A 21,889-nucleotide genomic window follows, 5' to 3' on the forward strand; every position below is an offset into this window, starting at 1 on the left:
CTGCGGGGGGAGTGGGTGCTGGAGGCTGGGGGGGAGTGGGTGCTGGAGGCTGGTGGGGGAGTGGGTGCTGGAGGCTGGGGGGGAGTGGGTGCTGGAGGCTGGGGGGAGTGGGTGCTGGAGGCTGCGGGGGGAGTGGGTGCTGGAGGCTGGGGGGAGTGGGTGCTGGAGGCTGGGGGGGAGTGGGTGCTGGAGGCTGGGGGGAGTGGGTGCTGGAGGCTGCGGGGGGAGTGGGTGCTGGAGGCTGGGGGGAGTGGGTGCTGGAGGCTGGGGGAAGTGGGTGCTGGAGGCTGGGGGGGAGTGGGTGCTGGAGGCTGGGGGGAGTGGGTGCTGGAGGCTGCGGGGGGAGTGGGTGCTGGAGGCTGGGGGGGAGTGGGTGCTGGAGGCTGGGGGGGGAGTGGGTGCTGGAGGCTGGGGGAGTGGGTGCTGGAGGCTGGGGGGAGTGGGTGCTGGAGGCTGGGGGGGAGTGGGTGCTGGAGGCTGGGGGGGAGTGGGTGCTGGAGGCTGGGGGGGAGTGGGTGCTGGAGGCTGGGGGGAGTGGGTGCTGGAGGCTGGGGGGGAGTGGGTGCTGGAGGCTGGGGAGAGTGGGTGCTGGAGGCTGGGGGGGAGTGGGTGCTGGAGGCTGGCGGGGGGAGTGGGTGCTGGAGGCTGGGGGGAGTGGGTGCTGGAGGCTGGGGGGGAGTGGGTGCTGGAGGCTGGCGGGGGGAGTGGGTACAGGAGGCTGGGGGGAGGATTGGGTGCTGGAGAAGCAGGGCTCCTTCTCCAGCACCAGAGGCCCTGGCTCCCATGGATCTTCCCTTAATTCTCTGATTCCCCAAGTATCTCTCTCAACTATAAGAGTCCATAAATTCCTACTTCTGCTTATGGAAAAAAGAGTCAAAATAATAGAAAATATGAACAATCCTCTAGTCTCAGAAACAGGAGGGAAGACATCTAAAATCTGAAACGAATGACCACAATTTAATTTTTAGAGAGAGCTAATTTAAAAAAAAAAAAAAAAGCAAGAATGTTAAAGGCTGTTGGAATCAATAAGCTAGAAAGACTTAAAGGAGAGATCAAGAGGCTCATAGGCAATTCTTAATCATCCCTTAGGGGGAGTGGGTGGGAGACAAAATAGCTGATGAAAAAGAAAATCCAAAAGCCTAATTTTAACTAACAGCCCGATCCTCTGAACTGATGAAATGAGCCTTGTGCATGAACAACAGCCCCTCACAGAGCCTGGCTTCTCCTCACCGTGAGTCAGAGGAAGAGCAGAAGGAAGGACCAGCCACAAGGAGGAAAGAGAGGGCCAGCCCGGAGAGTCCACAGAGGGTACAATCAACTGCAAAGGGGACTTTGTCTCGGCTGCAACCGTCTCTCCCCTCCAGCTTCCCCGGACACACTGTAGAAGGAACCGTTTCGACCTTGAGGACTCTTTCTCTGTTTCTAGGGAACCGTCTGGCCTCGGCCATTGGTTCACAAAAACTCTAGAGCAGCGATTTTCAGCCTTCTTCATCTCATGGCACACACACACACACACACACTAATTACCAAAATCCAGTGGCACACCAAAAAAATATATTGTATTTTTTGCCAATCTCACAAAAAATAGGTACAATTTTGATTGATTTACAATAAGAATAATTGTCCTTACCTACCCTTTTTGTTCCAAAGTGACCTTTTAAGAAATTAGGTGCCTATAGGTGTATATAAGGATTTCTGGTACCAAGAATCCAGTCAGATGCAACCTTATTATGCAAACATGACCAATAAGATGCAACTCTTATTATATGACCTGTATGTGTATGGTTCAAGACCAGGCATTCACACCAGATGCTATTGTTGTGTTGGTTATTGTCATTTTTTTTTATTTGACAATCTAAGGGAAGAAGTCAGTGCCCCTGACTAAACAGTCAGATGTTGCATGTTCTTAGAGGAAGTTCCATACTTAGGAGTCCCAGGAGGAAAAATGCCGTATGGGCAAGGCTGGGTGGGTATATTCCCTCGGCCCAGCTGGCTCCATCAGTAAATATGACTTTGTGAGTCTAAGAGGGCCAGAGGGCCAAAGTTCCCACTTGAAACTCTTTGTTCCTTTACACTCTCTCCTCTGTAGTGATTGTGGTCACTACACCTGTGGACCTTCACCTCTAGGATGCCGCCTGCCGTGTGCAGGGGCCAAGCCTTAAGGCAGTCACCCGTCCTCATGGTTTAGATGCTTGAAAACCCCTTCCTTGGGCAGAGAACTCACGATGAATTGTAAACTCAATGGGGAAATAGGATACAGCGAAGAGCCATCAAGTCTGAAAATCAGAATCACCAACTTGATCAGATAAGGCAATGATTGGTAAACAGAGTTTGATTTTCATGAACACAGATATATCATGATAAAGAGAGCTCTGGACTGGTCATGGTCTCTTCCCAGATAGATGAGTCTGTGGCAATTCAATATCCTCTCGGCAAAAAGTGGGAGGGGCACTGTCCCCCGGGGGATGTCTGGAAATTTGCTGGGCATTTTTGGTTATCCCAAGGACAGACAACATGATTGCATGATCTGGCTATGTTATTGATGGACAGGGTCCAGGGATAGTAAGCATACTGCAAGGTGCGTGGCAGAACTGTCCTGCCTGAAAGGTCCACAGCGCCCTCTGGAGAGAGGGTGAGTGTTTTCTTCCACATTTATTCCAGAGCTGACTTCCCTCTTGGCCTGTGGGGCACAGTACTTCCCTTCCTCCTTCGTTAGGAGTATTGCCAAAACCCGGTCCCCTTTCCCCAAGGGCCCAGGAAAATGCACCTCCTGGCAGCAAAGGGCCCCTTACAGGGCCTCCATGCTGGGTCATTCCCCCCCCCCCCCACTACCCCTCGGCATCAAATATGAGAGAGGGGAGCCCTGTGCCCCAAGCCATGTTTAGGCAAGATGCACCTCAGTTCCAAGCCTCGTCATCTCACACCCCTGAACACAAGGGAAGAGGAAGAAAGGGGGTGGAGCAGTTAGAGAGCATCACTGTGCCATGCAGGGTGACCAGTTCTCCGCATGCACTCTGACCTATATCCAGGCTGGGGCAGTTTCTCTCCACGTCGATGTTGCTATAACCCCCTCTTCTGGCCCAAGGGCAGGTACTGACTGGGCTTTGGGCCTGGATACAGCAAGGCCCTCAGAACATCCAGAAAAGCGGAGGCCGACCTATCATTTCTTGGTGCAAGCACACTGTGACTGAAGAGGTAAGAGCTAGGATGTGGGGATGTCATATCGGCAGTTTAGCACTGGATTTAAGCTTCCCTCTAAGATTCCAAAAGTGAGCCATGAAACCCAATTAAAGTAAACCATAGGGCTGAACGAAACTTCTGTCAAACTTGTTTGAATTTCCTGCTGCAAGGTGTCCCTGGCTTGTGTTTATTCATATCTCCATGGCAACTCTTCTATCTTTTCCAGTCAACATCCTGTCCCTGGAAATCACAGGACTGGCTGGGGCACATGAGCTGGGCCTGGGGATGTGGGCTGCAGAATCTGGGTCAGAAGTGACGCTCAGCACAGCCCGGGGGTGGGGGGCAGATGCTGCAGGGGGCTGTTGGCCCCACACTTGTCCATGGAGTGGCTGCATGTGGGGCCAAGCTGGGGGGAGGGGCCAGGCTGAGCATCTGGGGGAGCAGATGGGCTGGAGAAATGGCTGCTGGAGATGGTGACAGAGGCTTGGCAAGTGGGACCCGATCCCGTTTATTTTTAAGTGGGGGAGAAGCTAAAAACAGAAACTGGGTGGGTTTGAGCAGCTGGACACAGTTCTCCCAAATAATCACTGACGTTTTTCGTTTTCTAATAAAAATGCTAACCAGAGGGTAAGAGAGGATGAGCAAAGAAATGGCAGGAGGGGGAGGGGGAGACCGGTGGGGAGATACCCGCAGGCCATGAAGATGAAACCAGAGACTTGTGAAAGGGAAGGGCAGCCAGAGGGAGACCCTCAGGGCGGGAGGACTCAGACTCCAAAGTCATCCCAGGGCCCCCATCCCATCTGGGCCAACCTGCCAGGCACTGCTTCTCTCGGACTCCTTTCTCAGGGCACTCTGGTCCTTTCCATTTAGAAGTGCACGTTTCCCCAGTTACTTGTCACCCTCATGTTCCTACCAATATGGTAAATTCCTAAAGGATGGGGCGGCCTCTTCTCTCCTCTGCATCACCCAAGACCCATGCATACTCTGTGTGCTCAGTAATTATCCAACACCTGTCTCTCTCTTTGCTCCAAATAAGTGACACCATCTCCTGACTTCCTAAATGTTTCATCTCATCCTATATCCAAGCCAAGGGGACCCAGAGGCGCTCAGAAAGCAATGCTCCCTTCCTTCTTGGAAGGAGCTTCAAAAAAAGATCTGGTCGGTGAAGTTAAATTTTCCAACCTCTGTTTGCTACTGAGACCCAAGCAATGCGTGCTCCTGAGAGAGAATCAGATGCCTACAGTGACAAAGGCAGAGCCAGTTTCCCGTAGATGGGCAAGTCGCCTGCTCTGTAGCTCAGTGTCCAGCTTAGATAAAACAGCGGAGGCTGTGGACAGGAAGCCACTGTCAGGGCAGAAGATGGAGAGACGCCATGGTTCCTACAGGCAAAGGTGACAGACAAGGGTGCATTTTATATCCCTATTTGTTTAATCTGTACACAGAGCACATTCTTATGGAAAACTGGGCTAGAGTCAGAGAAAGGAGGAGTGAAATTGGTGGAAGATATATCAGTAACTTAAGATATGCAGAGGATACCATCTTACTAACAGAAAGTAGTACCTACTAGTAAAACAGGAATAATCAGCTAGAACAATGAGACAGACTGGAACCTCAAAGTGAACTCATATATATTTGTATATTTACTATACATGAAAGGTGACCTTTCAGTTCACTGGGGAAAGTATGGACCATTGAACAAAAACAATTTTAGAATGTAAAGATGACTCTTAGTTGCAGGCCATAGAAAAAGAGGCAGCAGACCAGATCTGGTTCATGGTTCACCAACCCTTGCTCTCTTCTATCTGTGTTCGGTACCTACCCCAAAGGAACACTTACACGTATGAACAAGGAGGCATGAGCAGGCACCTTCCCTGTGGATGCATCTGCAGAAGGAAAAAACTAAAAGCTACCTAAGTTCTCAACAGTAGAAGAATGGCTAAACAAATCATAATATAGCCGTACCGTGTCCAATTATGCAGATCTACATACACTAATATAGAAACGTCTTCAAAACATACCATGAGGAGTATAAAAAAGTACAAATGTTACAGTATTTATACATTTCTTAAAGCACACCCATGCACACACAGAGTAGTGAAGGTGTAGGAAGCTATACTACAATCTGATAAACAATGATCACCTCTTGTGGGAGGAAACTGAGCAAGGTGTAGCTTGTTTGGGGGTATGGGTGTCTTACCTGAGGACATGCTTAGAGAGAGGAAGGGGGGGAGACAGAGAGAGAGAGAGAGAGAGAGAGAGAGAGAGAGAGAGAGAGAAATACATCAATCAGTTGCCTTTGACTGGGGATTGAACCTGAAACCCAGACATGTGCCCCAACCAAGAATTGAATCAGCAACTTTTTGGTGCACAGGACAATGCTCAACCAACTGCGCCACTCTGACCAGGCTCTGTTTTGTTTTGTGGGGTTTTTTCAGGAGCGTATGGTCATGAATTATTTCATCAATTAAAAAGGAATAAAATAATAAAAAAAGGAAATCTAGGAAACTTTCCACTAAATGACCTTCAACCCTGGCCACCTCCCCTGAGTATAGAGAGTCAAGGCCAATGGGTGAGGAGATGGAAGCCAGATGACTATCATGACCAAGTTATGGCTGCTCCTGGCACTGGGGTCTCCCTCTCCAGGCAGCACTGAAGTCCCTTGGGACTATTAAATAAACCGAGGACATGACAGCTGTGGCCTCAGCTATATGCTGTTCAAAAATAAAAACAGCAGCTTAGGGCAAGGCCTGCTTTTTGAGCAAACTTGATATTTAAAAATCCAAAAGGTAAGGCATTGCGAAATGATCCACCACCTGAAGCACAGAGAACTCTTCTAGTAACATCCAGTTAAATAGAGTAGATGAGTCATTTCTGTTCCCTTCAATAACACCGTTAAAATGAAAGTAAAGATGTGAAATGGCAGAAACCCACAGACAAGAAACAGGAGTGAAGCAAAGAGCAGGTGAGCAAAGCCAATTCATTTTTTATTTTATTTTTTAAATATATTTTATTGATTTTTTTACAGAGAGGAAGGGAGAGGGATAGAGAGTTAGAAACATCAATGAGAGGGAAACATCGATCAGCTGCCTCCTGCACCCCCTCCACTGGGGATGCGCCTGCAACCAAGGTACATGCCCTTGACCAGAATCGAACCTGGGACCCTTCAATCCACAGGCCGACGCTCTATCCACTGAGCCAAACCGGTTAGGGCCCAACCCATTTTTATAAATCAGAAAGCAGATGATGGAATTAGCAGAGCTGAGCTACCTGAATACTAGATGCCAAAGCAGAAAGTTATTCACACACCAGATCCCCAGAAGGCCCAGCCTTTAGAAGAACCACGTGCCACAGGTGGCAACAGCACACACCATGTAGGAGAAAACCAGGGAGGCTAAACATCCAGGTAATGAGCATATACTAGTAGAGCCTGGGTTTCCCTCTTTCTCCACGCCCAAGATGAAGCCTTTTTTCATAACGACATCAGAGAGACTCTAAATGAGGGGCAACAGGTACAGTAACAGTGCTCAATAATTACCCAACACCTGTCTCTCTCTTTGCTCATATAGTAGGTCCGAAGAGAAATGAACCAGATGGGAAAGGAGGAGAGAGGGGGGAGGGATTCAAGAGAGATTCTCCAGGAAAAGAAAAGAGCTGACAGATTCCAGATATGTCTGACCACATGGAGAATACTATTCCGAGGATTTTTTCAATTTTGTTGGAAAGAAGTGGTGACAGTAAACTACTAATCAGACAAAAGAGTCCAGGCAACCCTTAATCTGAGGGAGATAAAACAGTCAACTAAGAAAGGAAAAGCAATTATAGCATATTAACAGGCTTGGCAGTGAGCCGTACTTAACACAGTGATAATAATGTAGACACTGAATTGAACAACAACAACAAAAGATCTTATTATATTAGGGGGAGAAGTAACGAGTAGGTCTAAGATGCTAAAACCTCATGTAGAAAGCAGTTACTATTTATAATAATAAATAAATTATAGACTTAATTTAGAAAGACAGACTATCAGAAACAAGGGAACGAAAGTCGTTGCTGCTGGGAGACGAACACGGGAGTGACGGAGGGAGGGTGCTCTCCTGCTCACTCACCGAAACGAAGCCTTGTGCTAAGATGTGACTTTCAAACCAGGAACATGCATTTCCTAAGCTTTCTGCGTGTCCGTTTTTCCCACTGTCAAACAGGGAGAATGATAAAGCTACCATTGAAAGCACGTGAGATCATGGGGTAACTGCTTTCGTGAACATTCCCACTGCATGCGGACCACTTTTCAGAGGAGTTATTCCACGGACCCTGCCCCTGAGAAAGACACCTGTAACCTTCAGTTCTGACATCAGTCAAGCATCGGGGTCGGCTGAGCAAAGCCCCCTGAGGGCGACTCCATCCTGTCCTCTTTTCTCTCAAGAACCTTTCATTCACCCTGACTGGTTTGGCTCAGTGGATAGAGCGTCGGCCTGCGGACTGAAGGGTCCCAGGTTCGATTCCGGTCAAGGGCATGTACCTTGGCTGCGGGCACATCCCCAGTAGGGGGTGTGCGGGAGGCGGCTGATTGATGTTTCTCTCTCATCAGTGTTTCTAACTCTCTATTTCTCTCTCTTCCTCTCTGTAAAAAATCAATAATTTTTTTTAAAAAAGAACCTTTCATTGGACAATACATATTCACTGGACATATAAATGGGCAAAACCCAAGAAAATACGTATCACAAGTAATTCCACCAGTAAGAGTTAACCACCATTAACGTTTTAATGCACAACCTTTCACACACCTTTCTGGGCTTGTATGTGTTTTTAAATAAAAATAAAACTTCATTATATCCGTTATTCTTTACTCTCCATTTTCATCTTTCCTCACAATGAAATGATTTCAGCAGCATCACTCTGAACAGCACGGAGTCGGCTTGATAGGTGCCCTGCACCCTTCATAGTAGCTGCCTTCCTGCCACCCTCGGGACAGACAGCGGCTGTGGCAGCACTTACTCCATGGTATTGGGTGGGCGACAGGGTTGACGCCAGAGGAAGAAGCAAGAGCCACCTTAAACTGTGTGTGTCAGTAGATGTCGGCAATCACAAGTGCATTGAAATCAACCCAGTGCGTCTCAAACCAGGCCGGCAGCTGCTCACTATGCTTTTTTAAGCTGCGTTTATTTCTAGGTCTTGGGAGGAATGTGAGATATTTTGGAAGTCCTGCACATTTCTGACTTCTCGGAACTTTAAAAAAATGAATACACACACATGCATATACACATACATACAGTATATCATACAGTATATTCACACACTACATCTTATATACATAATATACACAAATGTTGTAAATAAATACATATGTAAAAAACGTTTTACACTAAGTATGTGTGCATTATCTTGGGAAGAAAGGGCTATCTCATCCTCTCACTGATAATAAGAGCACTGGAAACCCAAGCTCTGCCACTTCCGGTGGGCAACTGAGATGTTCTGGGCAGAAAAGGAGACCCAGATTTGGAAACACACATCCAAATCTTCAACCTGTCACATGATAACATTTTGCTTTTCCCCAAGTTCATCTGTGGGAAACTGCTTGGCACTAGGCTGTGGTTAGAGCAACCACGACGTATCTGGGCTGTAGATGCAGAAACCAGGTATGCTCAGGTCAAGAATCTAACCCCACCAGCCACCTAGGAAAGCCTGTTTTAAGCATTTACATTCAAGCCATGGCTCTCATCTTTGGCTCAGCATTTTGCCCCAGCTTACCATCCCCCAGGACGAGGGTTTGTGCTGTGCACTTAGCAGGGAGAGTGAACCTGCAGCAAACACGAGACCCTGAGCCCTGCCTTGCTCGGGGCTAACCTGGCAGGGACTGGAAAGGCAGCAGAAGTCCCAGGGCCGCCAGGCCCGGCTGGTCAGTCCATGCATATCTGAAAAGGGACTCTTTCTAAGCCTCTCTGTCAGATAGTAGACTCGGTAACAGAAAGTTAAAAAGAGCCTTTGAAAACACCTTTGCCATATTAAACATATTTAACTAAGTGGTGGAATTCATTGCAGAATAATTCTACCTCTCAGACCAGAGGGCTTAAGGCTCGGGTTCAGATCCCCACAGAGAAGAAAATGTATGACCAGTGAATTGCGCAGTGATTCCTGCATGGTTAATGAGTGGGAGACAACAGGGGGGGCCCCAGCGGGCCGACATCCCCCCAAGGAACACACTGTTCATAAACACACGCGTTGCTTTTTTCTGATCCAGGGGCCCAGGGGGTGCTAACAAGCTGCCACACAGGCTAATTTGAGGTGTGGGATTAATACCTTAATTTGATGTTCCCCTGCTTGGTTAAACAGCTTGCGTTTGTGTATTTCTAAATGTGGCATTCAGATCCCTTTAAATGGGGGACCATGTGGCCTCTCTAATCTCCTTTCCTGCACTGCACTGTCATGTCAGCCTCCGGGCCTGAGCCTGGTTTTTCCCTCCTGACCTCAGGCTGTGGGCGCTGCCCTCCTGGCCTGGAATGCCCATCTTCTCCTCTCTGTTCGCCTATCCAAATCCCACTCTTAATTCTTCAGCGACCTACTCGAGCCCCAGCTCTTGAAGCCATTCCTAACGGTTAGCTCACACGGACCGCCTGCCTCTCGAACACCAGCTGCCTCCGTGACTCATCTGGTCTCTGCACATCACGCCTCACACGGGCCCTCAACTGAGCTACACACGTCTCTCCTCTCCTCTCCAGCTAGATCATCACCTCCTGGGGGACAGGGAAGAGGACTCGAGGCCCCGTCTTCCACGATGAGCACTCTGACCTGGTGCCACCGCCCTTCTTTAACCTCACCTTTCTTGACCCCTTAATAGCATCAATGCCATTGACCATTCCCTCCATGAAATACCATTTTTCTTGGTTTCTGTGAAATCATCCTCTAGATTTCCCTCCCATTTCTTGGCCCTGCCTCCTTCAATCAACTTCTAAATGTTGGTTCAATCCCAGACCCAAGCCTTATCCTCTCTTCCTCTCCTTTCCTCTCTCTCTCTCTCTTTCTCTCTTTCTCATCTCAAACATTCCCATGGCTCCAAATATCATCTATATTCTCCCCAATGTCTATCTCTCGCCTGGACCTTTCTTCTGAGCAATGCCTGGGCAGGCTAGGCCAGACATTATTTTTTATGTTTATGGAGAGAAGTCCATTTTTTATAGAGATCATTTAGGTCCTGATAGACAAAGCGTGTGTCCCACAGTTTTATTGCCTCTTTAATCCAAAGCAGCCACTGTAAAGATGACCATCCTGACAGGAGGCCGGGCGAGACACTTCCCTCGTGTCGGGAAAGGAGTAATAATAGACTCTACAGCTAGGCCCTGACAGCTCAGCACGCTGCCCGCCTTGAAGCACTGGAGGAGGAAGCAGAGAAGGAACCAGGAGGGAGGCATCACGCTTTTCGCTCAGAGCTCTCCGGTGCTCTGCAAATGGTCTCCCACGTAGGGCGCTGAAATTTATTTTTCATAAATGAGCAAATAAAGAAATGAAGGACAGGCTGACTGGCTAAGTGAGCCCAGTCTGGGACAGGTTCCGGTCAGGAGAAATTGGCTCATCTACACTGAGCGCCTGATGTCCATTTGCGGAGATGAATCTAAGTAGCGGAGGAGTCGATAATGGGCCGTGGCCAAACAGAACAGCTCTTCAGGGTGCAGTTTGCTTTGTATTTCTCCAGCGGGTGAGTTGGGGCTGTGATCACTGACCCCTAGTGAAAGGGTTTCCTAATCAGGCGGACGAACATGTGCATCTTGCCAGTTGGTGAGCTAGGAGCCCGCAGAACTAAGTAACCAATGGTTGGATGGTGCTGGGGATTTTACAATCAATTATCCTTTTAAAGTGACTGGTCGCTCAAACTCTTGGGATTTCTGTACCTACATTTGCAACATCAAACTGTTCCAAATGGACCTCGCCATAGAGCCATGGTCTTTGGGTTCCTTCTGACACACCAAGGCATCAGTTCCCTCGCAGAACCATTAGACTGACCCTCTGTGATTTTCACTGGAGGCGCGCTTCCTCAATTAAATCTATAAATAGAAATTTTACTGCTTCGGAGAGAATATAAATCAGCTTATCAGGGCACTCTTGGGGCAACAAAGAGGGGGGAGGGGAGTGGGAGGAAGGCATTTATGTCATTCAATGAAATGGAAATGGGGGTGGGTGGGTGAACGGCTTGAGATGGAGGCTCTCCTTTGTGTTGGAATGACTGACAAGCAGCCTGAAGGTGTCTTCCTTCAAAGGAGAAATCAAATTGAGAACTGGCGAGAAGGAGAGTCACTCTACTGATGCTTCAAAATATTTCCACTTATTAAAATAAAAATATTTCAAGGCTGAACACAAATTCTGGCTCCCTGGGAGAGCCCTTGTATAGAGAGAAAGCATGCTGCCTGATCAGTAACTCCTCTCTTTGTCCACCAGCGTGGTGCTTTATGAAAATGCCTTGTGTCAGCTTCCTACAGCTCTGCCTCGGTGAGTCACAAACAATGACACCCCCCCAACCACCCCCCGTCTCACAAAGCAGCAGGGTTCAGCGAGTGCTCATTCCTCCCTACTCCTTTCCCCGTCCCGCCCCCCCCCCCCCCGCATATGTATTTTGTGCATTCAGCATTAAAGTAGCATTTTGTCATAACTAGACCAATTAGTACCTACCCTGCTACAAAATAAAATAAACACCCTGTATAATGCTTAACAAGCCTCACCTTATTCTTCATGCTGCTACGCAAACTGACTTCTCCTCTTTACTCCCCTCACGGCAGTCAGAAAGTATCATTCATTCATTTAACAAACATTTACTGCATGCTTACTCTGTGCCCGGCAATGTGATAAGTGTCAAGAATGCAGGTCTCTGGCCTCATGAGGTTTATGGTTCAGTAATGGAGCTAAGGATTAAACAGGTTATTCTATAAAAATATTTCACTACACCTGTGATAAGTATAGCAGAAGAGACAGATGAGGTGCCCACACGAGTTATTAAATGAGACCTGATGACTTAGGAGGGTCAGTGAAGGGGACCCATGCAAGGCATCATTCAAATCTGGAAGATGAATATGGATGGAGGAGAAGAGAGAGAGCATCCTAGGAGATGGAAGAGCCTGCATGAGGAGTCAGGCATGTAAGTGAACAGGTGGAAGAACAGAGTGTTGAGGAGGAGGGGCGGAGAGGTAGCAAGGTCAAGATCAGGCAAGGCCTCATATAGGCCATCTTAAATATTGTGTAGTTGGTCCTAATAAAACGGGATGCCACTGAGGATTTTAAGGACAGCAACATGGTTGGGATTTTATTGAGAAGCACCATTCAGCACAGTGAGAATAATGAATTGAAAAAGGCAAAAGTGGCCCTAACCGGTTTGGCTCAGTGGATAGAGTGTTGGCCTGGGGACTGAAGTGTCCCAGGTTCGATTCTGGTCAAGGGCATGTACCTTGGTTGCAGGTTTCTCTCTCATCGTTGTTTCTAATTCTCTATCCCACTCCCTTCCTCTCTGTAAAAAAAAAAATAGATATATATATATATTTTTTTTAAGTATAAGAAAAAGGCAAAAGTGGAAGCAGGGAGACTGGTTAGACACTACACGGTAAACCTGGCAAGAAATGAGAACAGTTGTATTAGGATGACTCAGTGGAAATGAAAACAAGCAAATAATAATAATAATAGTAATAGTAATATTTCCTGAGGAGGCAGAATGTAAGCACACACAGGAAGAACTGGGATAGGGGCACAGAAAGGACACCTTGGTGGTTTGGGACTTAAGTAACTAGACCGAGGATGTGCCACTTGCAGAAACAGAGCATGCTTGAGGGGAAGGAGCTGCTTGGAATACTGAGAGATAAGGGCACATGAGTTCAGTGCTACACGGGCTAAGTCAGAGATATCGATGAGATATTCGAGTGGAGAGAATCTGTAGCCAGTTGGATATATGAGGTACCACACATGGATGAAGATCATTCTAAATTATGGCTAACAAACACACTATATTCTTTTAATTTTTTCTAGAAAAGGAATGTGTTCTAGAACTGCGCTGCTCAAAATGGAAGTTGCTAGCCACATGGAGGCTGCTTAGATTTAAATTAATGAAAATAGATTTAAAAATTAGTTACTCAAGTGCTGAATGTGGCTAGTGACTGATGCGTTAGACCAGTGGTTAGCAAACTCATTAGTCAATAGAACCAAATATCAATAGTACAATGATTGAAATTTCTTTTGAGAGCCAAATTTGTTAAACTTCAACTTCTTCTAACACCACTTCTTCAAAATAGACTCACCCAGGCCATGGTATTTTGTGGAAGAGCCACACTCAAGGGGCCAAAGAGCCGCATGTGGCTCGCGAGCCGCAGTTTGCCGACCACGGTGTTAGACAATACAATGGACATTTCCATTATGGCAGAAAGTTCGATCAAACAGCCCTCCTAGGACCTCAGAGGGCTTGCTATTTACAACTCAGCTCTGACTGGTCTCTGGGTGAGTGTTCAGCTGTCATTCTATCACCAAGAAATGGAAACCTATTGTACTGTGTGCCCCAGACAAAGCGCTGAGGCTGAAGATATGGAAAAGAAGGACTGATAATCCTTGCTATCCAGATATATGTTTATCTATATTTAAAAGGCAGACGCAGGATGAATGCCAGGGGGAGAGTGTGTGAGGGGCGTGTGGAGTGAACTCACATTGTAAAAACAGCGCCGGGTCAATTGGGGCGACTCCAGTCAGATGAAAGCAGGTGCCAAAGAGGCATTAAGTCTTTATTTAGTTTTTGACAAAAGAATAGGAAATGGATTCATGAAAAGAGAGGGCAAGAGGGCAACTCAAGTGAGGAAACAGTTTTTTCAAAAGGTGGTGGGCCATTGGAAAGCCAGCCGTGTTTTTCTGAAGGAAACAGACTCGGTGCTGAACTGCGTAAGATACTGAGTCATGGAGGCAGAGTCCTTGGGGGACAAGTAGAAGCATTAATTGTGCTTTGACTTAACACTGAGGCTAACACAGACCCCGAGCTAACCATTGGGAATATAAATAGTAATGGGACCCTGACCTTGTACTCAAGGAGGTTCCAGTCTAAACACCCACAATCAACTACCAGGCGGTCAGGATAAGACAGCTGAAAAAAAATAGGCTTTACAAGGTATGTTCTTGCTCAACAAGCATGTAAACTAAACAGCATATTTGCAATATGCAAAGGCATATATCTCACCAAAAGTATATATTCAGAGAAAAGTATATACTCTGCCCGTAGGTACCTGAACTGTGGATAGAAACTGGTAAACACAAGAGGGTCCTTGAGTGAGCCGTGATGGGACAGAGCGGACGTTCCACTGCTTCTCCTGTGAGCCTTTTCACTGGCTTCATTCCTTTTATAACCAAATTAACAAGCCACGGGCTGCCTGGCACAGTTTGGGTTACTCTTCAGCATGTGAGATTTTTAAAATTTATTCATAACGTAAGCCATAGCTCAAAGTCTACAGAGCACTGCTTAGCATTAAGTTCAAGGTTAATGTCCGCCCTCCCGTGAAGGAACGTGAGGCTGTGCCCGGGCTCCAGCCTGGGCTGGAAGGAATTCTCTGGCTTCCACAGGTGGTGACTGGGTTTCAGGCTTCGGGGAAGACCGCTCAGATTTCAGGAAACATCTAGGGTGCCACCCTTTATGGCTTTTCCTTTGTGTTGTATAGCCATGCCTTCCACTGAAATTTCATTTTCCATTAGAATTAACCAACATTTCTCTTCCGCTCATCGCTGGGTGATACTACTGAATAAAATATTTATCTTTAAACATGCATGAGCATATTTAAATTCCTTCAGCTGTGTTATTTTGCCACGGACTTGGTACCCGTTTTTATTGGAATAACTGTCCACTTGTACTATGGCTAGCTACACAGAAAAGCACTCGAATGGGTTCTATTTTGGTCGTGTTGGTTTTTTAAAAATATATTTGCTTTACTTGCCTCTACGGATGGAATTTAGCCACATTACTCACTGCCCACTAAATTTCTTGTGTTTTGTTGCCTACTGTGAACACTAATGACAGCATTTTTCTTCTTAGCTACTTTTTCTCAGGGTTATCAGAATATTGCTGCATATGCAGGCCGGATGATTTCCTACAAGCTTCTAATACATCCTCTACCACATTTCCATTCTAAAACATTCACTCATGGTTTAAAAACACTTAAAATGTGCAAAGCAAAGTGCTTCATTTATTTTCCAAATCATTTTCCCCTGGAGTTGGAATGTGTCTTCTTAAGTCCTTAGCTTTTTTATGCTGCTATAACAGTAACTATCAAATTAGCAAAGAGTAAAACACCAGTACTGCTCAGTGCCGGTGAGGGCATCCTCATGCACTGGTGGTGGGATGTAACTCAGCACACTTCGGCAGCTAAGGAAGAGTTAAACCAGTGGTTCCCAACCTTTTTTTGGCCACACCCCACCTAAGCATCTCTAAAATCCTGATCCCTACCCTCCCCCGTGACATATAATTCTTATTATTCAAAAAGTGAACTCCATTCACTTGGAGGAAGCCTCAAAGGACATTCATTTGATCTAAACAAGCTTCCAAAGAACATGGTATCCATGAAAGAGAAAAATAATTGAACGAAAGAACAGCTGAAGTACTGAGGAAGAAATCACTATGAAATTGTTAAAAAATAATAATAATATGGAGTAATACGAAAATATAGCAAATAAAGTTTTAAAACATAATAGAGAACTGAAATGCATAAATATATCACAATATGCATTTATATATCATATATAAGGCCCCTAGGACCATAAGAAATGCGAAATATTCACTGTTGATAACGCATTCTCAAATTGCCCCCTTAAAAATCAAATTGTCATCCTGTGGGGCATGTGCCCACGTTGGGAACCACCGAGTTAAACAGTATGCGTGGCAAACCTTAAAGGTGAGAAAACCACTAATGTAGCAATTTTACATACAAGAATTCATCCTGGTTATGATATTCACCTCAATGCAATTGATAAATGCAAAAAATTAGAATAATATGATTATTAATAATAGAAGACTAAATAAATTATAGCACATTCAATGGTGAAATTTGGTGGAGCCATTAAAAAGGGTTGTTAGAAATGGATTTGATGACATAGAAAGGTGGTCCTGATACAATCATATCTCTGGAATAATAGCATTTGTTTTAAATGTGTGTGTGTGTTTGTGTGTATGTGTGTGTACACAACAAATATTTAGAAGAATGGGGGATTAATAGTATTTTCTGTTGAGCTGTTTTTTCTCTTCTATTTTGTCTACATGTTCTAACATTATATAATAAACATGGATTGCTTTTATAGTTAAAACATTACATTTTTTTAAGTAGCTACAATTAGACTCTTTTTAAATTGTCCTGCCTCTAGGCACAGGGGCTTTGAACCCATCTAGCGAGCATGGCTCATGAGGCCCTGAATCTGATGACCACCTTCCCTCCCAAAACTGGTCCCGGCTCAGCTGTCCCTGCCACGAGCCAGGCTCCTGCTCACCAGGCTGTCCTGGATGCACGGGGTCTCCACCAGCCTCCGGACTCCATTCTCCACGGTGACTCCCAGCCAGTTGAGCGCTGCCCAGCACCAGAGGTAGTCGTGCCCGCCATGCCAGTAGCTCACAAATGCAAAAGTCATCGCCGTGGAAAACAGTGTCCCCAGCAGGCCGTGTTGGGACCCGCCCACTGGGATGTACACATACCTAGAGGAAGAAGAGGCTGTTAGGAGCCATGCAAAGGGCTGGGCCTGCAATACACCCGGTCCCCTGACCTGACTCTTCTATCACACGATGACACTCACCGTGAGCAGGCCCTCCCCTATCCCAGGAGGCCACAGAGCGCTCCTCGAATTCTCCATCATGCAAGGAGTTGGCAAAAACATGGGCCTCAGCCCTGCGGGGCTGTAGGTTAAATGCACACACGGTCAAAGAGCTCTCGTTACCATAGCAAACAGCACTTACAAGAGGCTGGGTGAGGAGTAATGGACTGTGTTTCTAAAAGGGATGTGTCCAACCTGGAAAGCCAACCACAGGATGGCAGCGAAGCTCTGGCTACTTGGGGACACCGACATTCAAGGCAGGCGTGTCCTTTACAGCTCAGACTATTAAGTTTATGGTAAGCCCGGTGTTTAAGCACAATCGCTGAAACGGCAGGAGCCGGTGCAGAAGAGGGGTGCCAAGGCCGGTAACTCAGCTTTCCAGGCAAGTTGCCCGGAGGCAGGAGTGAATTCGCAAGTGAGGAGAAGAGCTCTGTGCTCAGAGGCAGCCAAATTATCACCCCCAGATGCACAGCCTTCCCGGGGTACGTTCTCTACTGCCGAGACAGCCGTCTGGCTGCACAGAAGCGGGCCCATGTTCTTCGATTTCCTTCTGGAGCTGGACAAGATGCACACCATGGGTTGGCAGGACCTGCAGAGCTAGGTACACACCCTTTACAGTCTGGCCTGTCTGTACATTAATTTTTGTGCCAAATTTCATTTTGAAAATCATTTTTGAGTAGGACAATTTTATAAGAAAGCCAAAGTATAAAAATAAAAGCCATTCCTCAGTCAATAAAAAAAAATATTTCAGAAGACTGTATGATCGCAATGATTTAAAAATGCCCTCCTTTACTCTCAAATATGCTCCAGTTTAGATAATAAATTATATGATCAGCTTAAATAGCCCCGTTCTATGGGTAAGAAAACTGAGGCTGAGAAGCTAACTTGACGAAGGCAGACAGCCAGGAAGGAGCAGAGCCAACCTGCATCTGTGGCACCAACGGTAATGTTTTCCATCACACCTCTGGGTTTATTTTGAAAACCCTCTATTTTACACCCCGGTCTGAAACAAACCAGAAAGCCTGGGAGAATGTAGCCATTTCAGAAATAAGTGAAGCAGCGCAAATACTTTCTCCTGTGCAAAAACAAGACCATCTTGACAACCAAAATAGCAGATGTGTACCAAGCATTCACTACAGGTTCAGGGACCCTCCGTCTGCTGTCCAATATTTAGCGAGGCCTCCAGGGCAGTCCTGGTATTATGGGAAACACAGCGACATAAGACAATGTTCCTGCCAACAGGACAGGTGTAGCTGATGGTGAAACAACAGCAAACGCGGAAGCTAGGTGATATGATACAAGGTAGACCAGGAGGGTTTCAGAGCGCGGAGAAGGGGGTGCGTGGAGGCGAGTGGGGTAAGGAACGCTTAACAGCAAAGGTCCCCACCCTGGCCAGGCCTACAGGATGAGGTTTGCTAGGCAAAAGGGAGAAGGGTGGGTGCTGCAGGATGGACTTGGAAGGGCTGGGCAATGAGCCAGGAAAGCCTGACAGCCCCAGGCACTGTGGTTTTAGTTGGTGTTCTGCTGCCCCCTAGAGGCTATTTGATTATTGGTCTACAGTTCTCAGCAGAGGACCACAATTCTCAGCCTGGACTGGACGTAACCGCTGCCCATCACCACACTCCATCTGGCTGGACTTATTGGGTCAGTCTTATCTGTAAGGAGGCTGTATGTGGAAAAAAAGAGGGGTGGTCAAACCAATGTAAAAAAATATGAGGAATGACTACTGTTTATAGAAACTGCAGGTAACTGTTGTATACAACAAGTTAATAGTAATACGAATACTCTTCTCACCTAACGTAACTGTTTCGTGGTGAGATTTTCATTCTGTCTCACTATCTATCCTACAGGGAGCTGCCCCGGACATGTCAGAAAACCCCGGACAGAACAGAAACCTCCCGTCATCCGCACCAGTGGACCTTCATATTGGACCCAACTCCAAAGGAACGTGTTTTCAAGCTTGTGACGAGGAAGCATCCGCCCAGAATTACATGCTCAGCTATTTTAGGCGTCTCTTGGCACGATGGCTGCGTGACTTTGCCTTCTAGCGGACAGCCGACAAGAATTCCTTTCATTGTGGAAATTCAGACATGGCAGGTCTCCAAGGACATGCGCGTCTGCTCGTTTTACACCAGAGGAGGGTCTGGTCTCCAGGCTGGAAGATAAACATCCCTTCTTCACGCTTAGCTTCTGGAAGGCAGCAGGTGTGGCAGGAGGAGTGTAAACAGGTTATTTCCTTTTGACAAACTCCGCCAGCCTTGTGTCAGCTCCGTGATTCATAACGACAGGAATGTCTCTCTTTGAGAAAAGCAGCGGTACGACCCCACTTCCTGAGATCCACTGCGCAGTGAAATTGATTTCCCAGTGGAAGGATGCACCACTTTATCAACAAAGCACAAATGAAAGATCTCTCCATGTCAGCGATCGTGTGAGCTCGGGTGTGCCCAGGGCCCCCTTCTCCCCCCCTCACTCCCCCCACCCCACCCCACCGGCCTGCTTTGCTGGTCACGGCCTGCAGAGACGCTGCTTGGAGAAGCTGGCACCAGCTGCAGCCACATCTTCATTTCAAACCCCCCACAGGACAGTAACCTAGGTGAAATGTGGATGCTATTAATAATGTCTGCCCTTTACTGGATATCCGTGAGCCAGGTGCCTCATATATACCATTTCTCATCATTAAAACAACCTTGCAAGGAACCACTGGCCAGGAGAGGTGAAATCTGAACCTAGGGTGTTCTGGCTTCTGCACCCCCAGGCCTGTGTGCTATGATCTTGGTGGGACAGTTTCTTGGTGATGTTTTCCTCTTGTTTAACCAACTCTTCAAAGCAGTCTCCACAGAAGCATCCACTGACATTTTATTAACTAAAGAAATGTCCTTTTAGGGAAGGAATCTTGCGCGAGCAGGGCTTACACCTGCTGTCCCGACCCGGCTGGCGTCCTGCCGCTGTCTGACTGTGTGAGAAGTGGGCATGAGAAGCTGATGGTTGGGTTGTTGCTGAACAGGTGTATGTGAAGGGAGAAGATACTTATTTCCCTCATAGCCACTACGGCAAACTCGGGAATATGCCTCACAGTTGGGGCAGGGGTGATAAGAATCCGTGTGGTGAGTACATTAAGCTTAAAACCACATGCTCCCCTTTTCCAGGGCCTCCACTCCCTTCTCCCTGGTGTACCACAGCATCCTCAAGCTCTCTGCTGAGGACCAATCCCAGACCTCCCCAAGATAAGAGCACGGGGCACCTAAGATCCTGGATGTCGCTGTCCCGGGGATTAAGTCCAGGTGGGGTTGCAGGTGCCCAGTCTTCAAGTACCTACTGCTTGGCAGGGCTGAGGCCAACACCGGCTGGCATCCTTCTCCAGCTCTTCCCAACCTTCCTGCCCTTATTTCCCAGTAGTTTTCCTACGAAATCTAAAGTCCTGAACAAATGGGGTTCTCATGCCTCCATCCTCTGTGATTTTCCAATTCCTATTCAGTCTACAAATTCAGTTGATTCTCCAGCTCCCCATGAAGTCTCTTTTGAACATTCCAACTCTCTATTGAACCCAGAGAACCTACTGTTAGTACCACTGATTGAACAGTTATTCGCCAAAAGGTATCTTCTCTATTGTGGTTGTCATTTTAACTGAGTGTAAAATTCCTCAGGCAGTACTAGAAGGGTGTGTGTGTGTGTGTGTGTCTGTGTGTGTGTGTGTGTAAGAAGCTTGGAGATTTTAACACTCGCATACTTTCTAATAATGAGCCAGCAGTGGTGAGCTTGCATTCAGGAAAAAAAACACAATGCCATTATCATAACGATGAGTATCCCTATATCTTTCATAAGCATTTGAAAGCATCAAGGCCTCTGGCCTGCTTGCTCAGGGATGTTAGTTACTTAAAACCATCAGCCTTAAGTATGCCACCATCAGAACCAGGTGGCTTAGTGCCAAGAGGTCCAAGGTGTGGGTTCTACACCCACGTCAGCCTGTTGATTATGCTTAACCCAGAAGGCAGGCAGCGGTTCTCCAAGCATCTGATGTTGGCGATGAGGGGCCTGCAAAGGGCTTGCAGGTGGGTCAGGGGACGCAGCCCCACCACAATGGGCTTCGTCACCAACATTTCACCTTCACTCACCACAGCTCCTCCACTTGGGTTTCCCCTTACCTGTGGAGCACGAAAGTCAACTGGCCAAGTCCTTTCCTCGTGATGGGTGACTGCTGTGTGGGCAGGGCCCAGAGGAGGTGCTTACCCCGGTGTCCCCGTCCAACCGCGACAAAGCAGGGTGTGAATGGCTCAGCCCAGGTGTCCTCGTCACCAGAACAACAGCAGCCACAGAGCCCAAGACAAGAAGATTTGCGTCTTGGTGACACATGAGTCTTCGCAGAATTACCATCCTCACACTCAGACTGAAAGTACAACCACCCCCATCCCCCCCCCCCCCCGCCCGCCCACCACCACCACCACCAAACAGAAACAGAACAGACAGACATCGCTTTAACGCGCCATACCTCAAAACTAGCTTCCAGTCACAAAGGGGGATGGGAAGGCCCGGCGGGAGGGGACACAGGAAGGAGTGCCCACGACTGCCCTCCATGGGGTTGCCAACCCACTTCTGCTTGAGACCCTATTGAAGCCTCGCCATCTCCAGGGCTCCCGGGCCCATGTCTGTTTTGGGTTATAAATAAACAGCCCGTAAAAGAGATTCTTTGGGGGGTCTGAGCAAGAGACAGCGCAGGCGTTTATTCTCTTTAGTGCTGTGGAACTGAGTCTAATCGCTAATAAAAAGGTCCTCGAAGCCTCCGTTTAATAACCACCAAGATTTCCTGGCCGCCTGCCTGTCTTCCCACCTGCCTCCCGAGAGAATGCAGCTAAAAGCATTTATAAGCTGCCCTCGGCCAGATGGAAAGGGGCAGCATATGAAAAGCCAGACATAAAGG

The 21,889-nt window shown here is 47.3% G+C and overlaps 1 protein-coding gene across 5 annotated transcripts in view; it reads right to left on the reverse strand.

Annotated features, from left to right (window-relative positions):
• The window catches only part of HHAT (hedgehog acyltransferase), a 174,308-nt gene that overhangs the window by 38,546 nt on the left and 113,873 nt on the right, over positions 1 to 21,889 (reverse strand). For all 5 annotated transcript variants that reach the window (XM_079761620.1, XM_079761624.1, XM_079761623.1 and 2 more), the window contains one exon: positions 16,657 to 16,858. In XM_079761620.1, coding sequence (XP_079617746.1) covers positions 16,657 to 16,858 — 202 coding nt within the window. The remainder of the gene's footprint in view (positions 1 to 16,656; positions 16,859 to 21,889) is intronic.

Source organism: Cnephaeus nilssonii (genome assembly GCF_951640355.1).
Source record: "Cnephaeus nilssonii genome assembly, chromosome: 21".
Taxonomy (NCBI): domain Eukaryota; kingdom Metazoa; phylum Chordata; class Mammalia; order Chiroptera; family Vespertilionidae; genus Cnephaeus; species Cnephaeus nilssonii.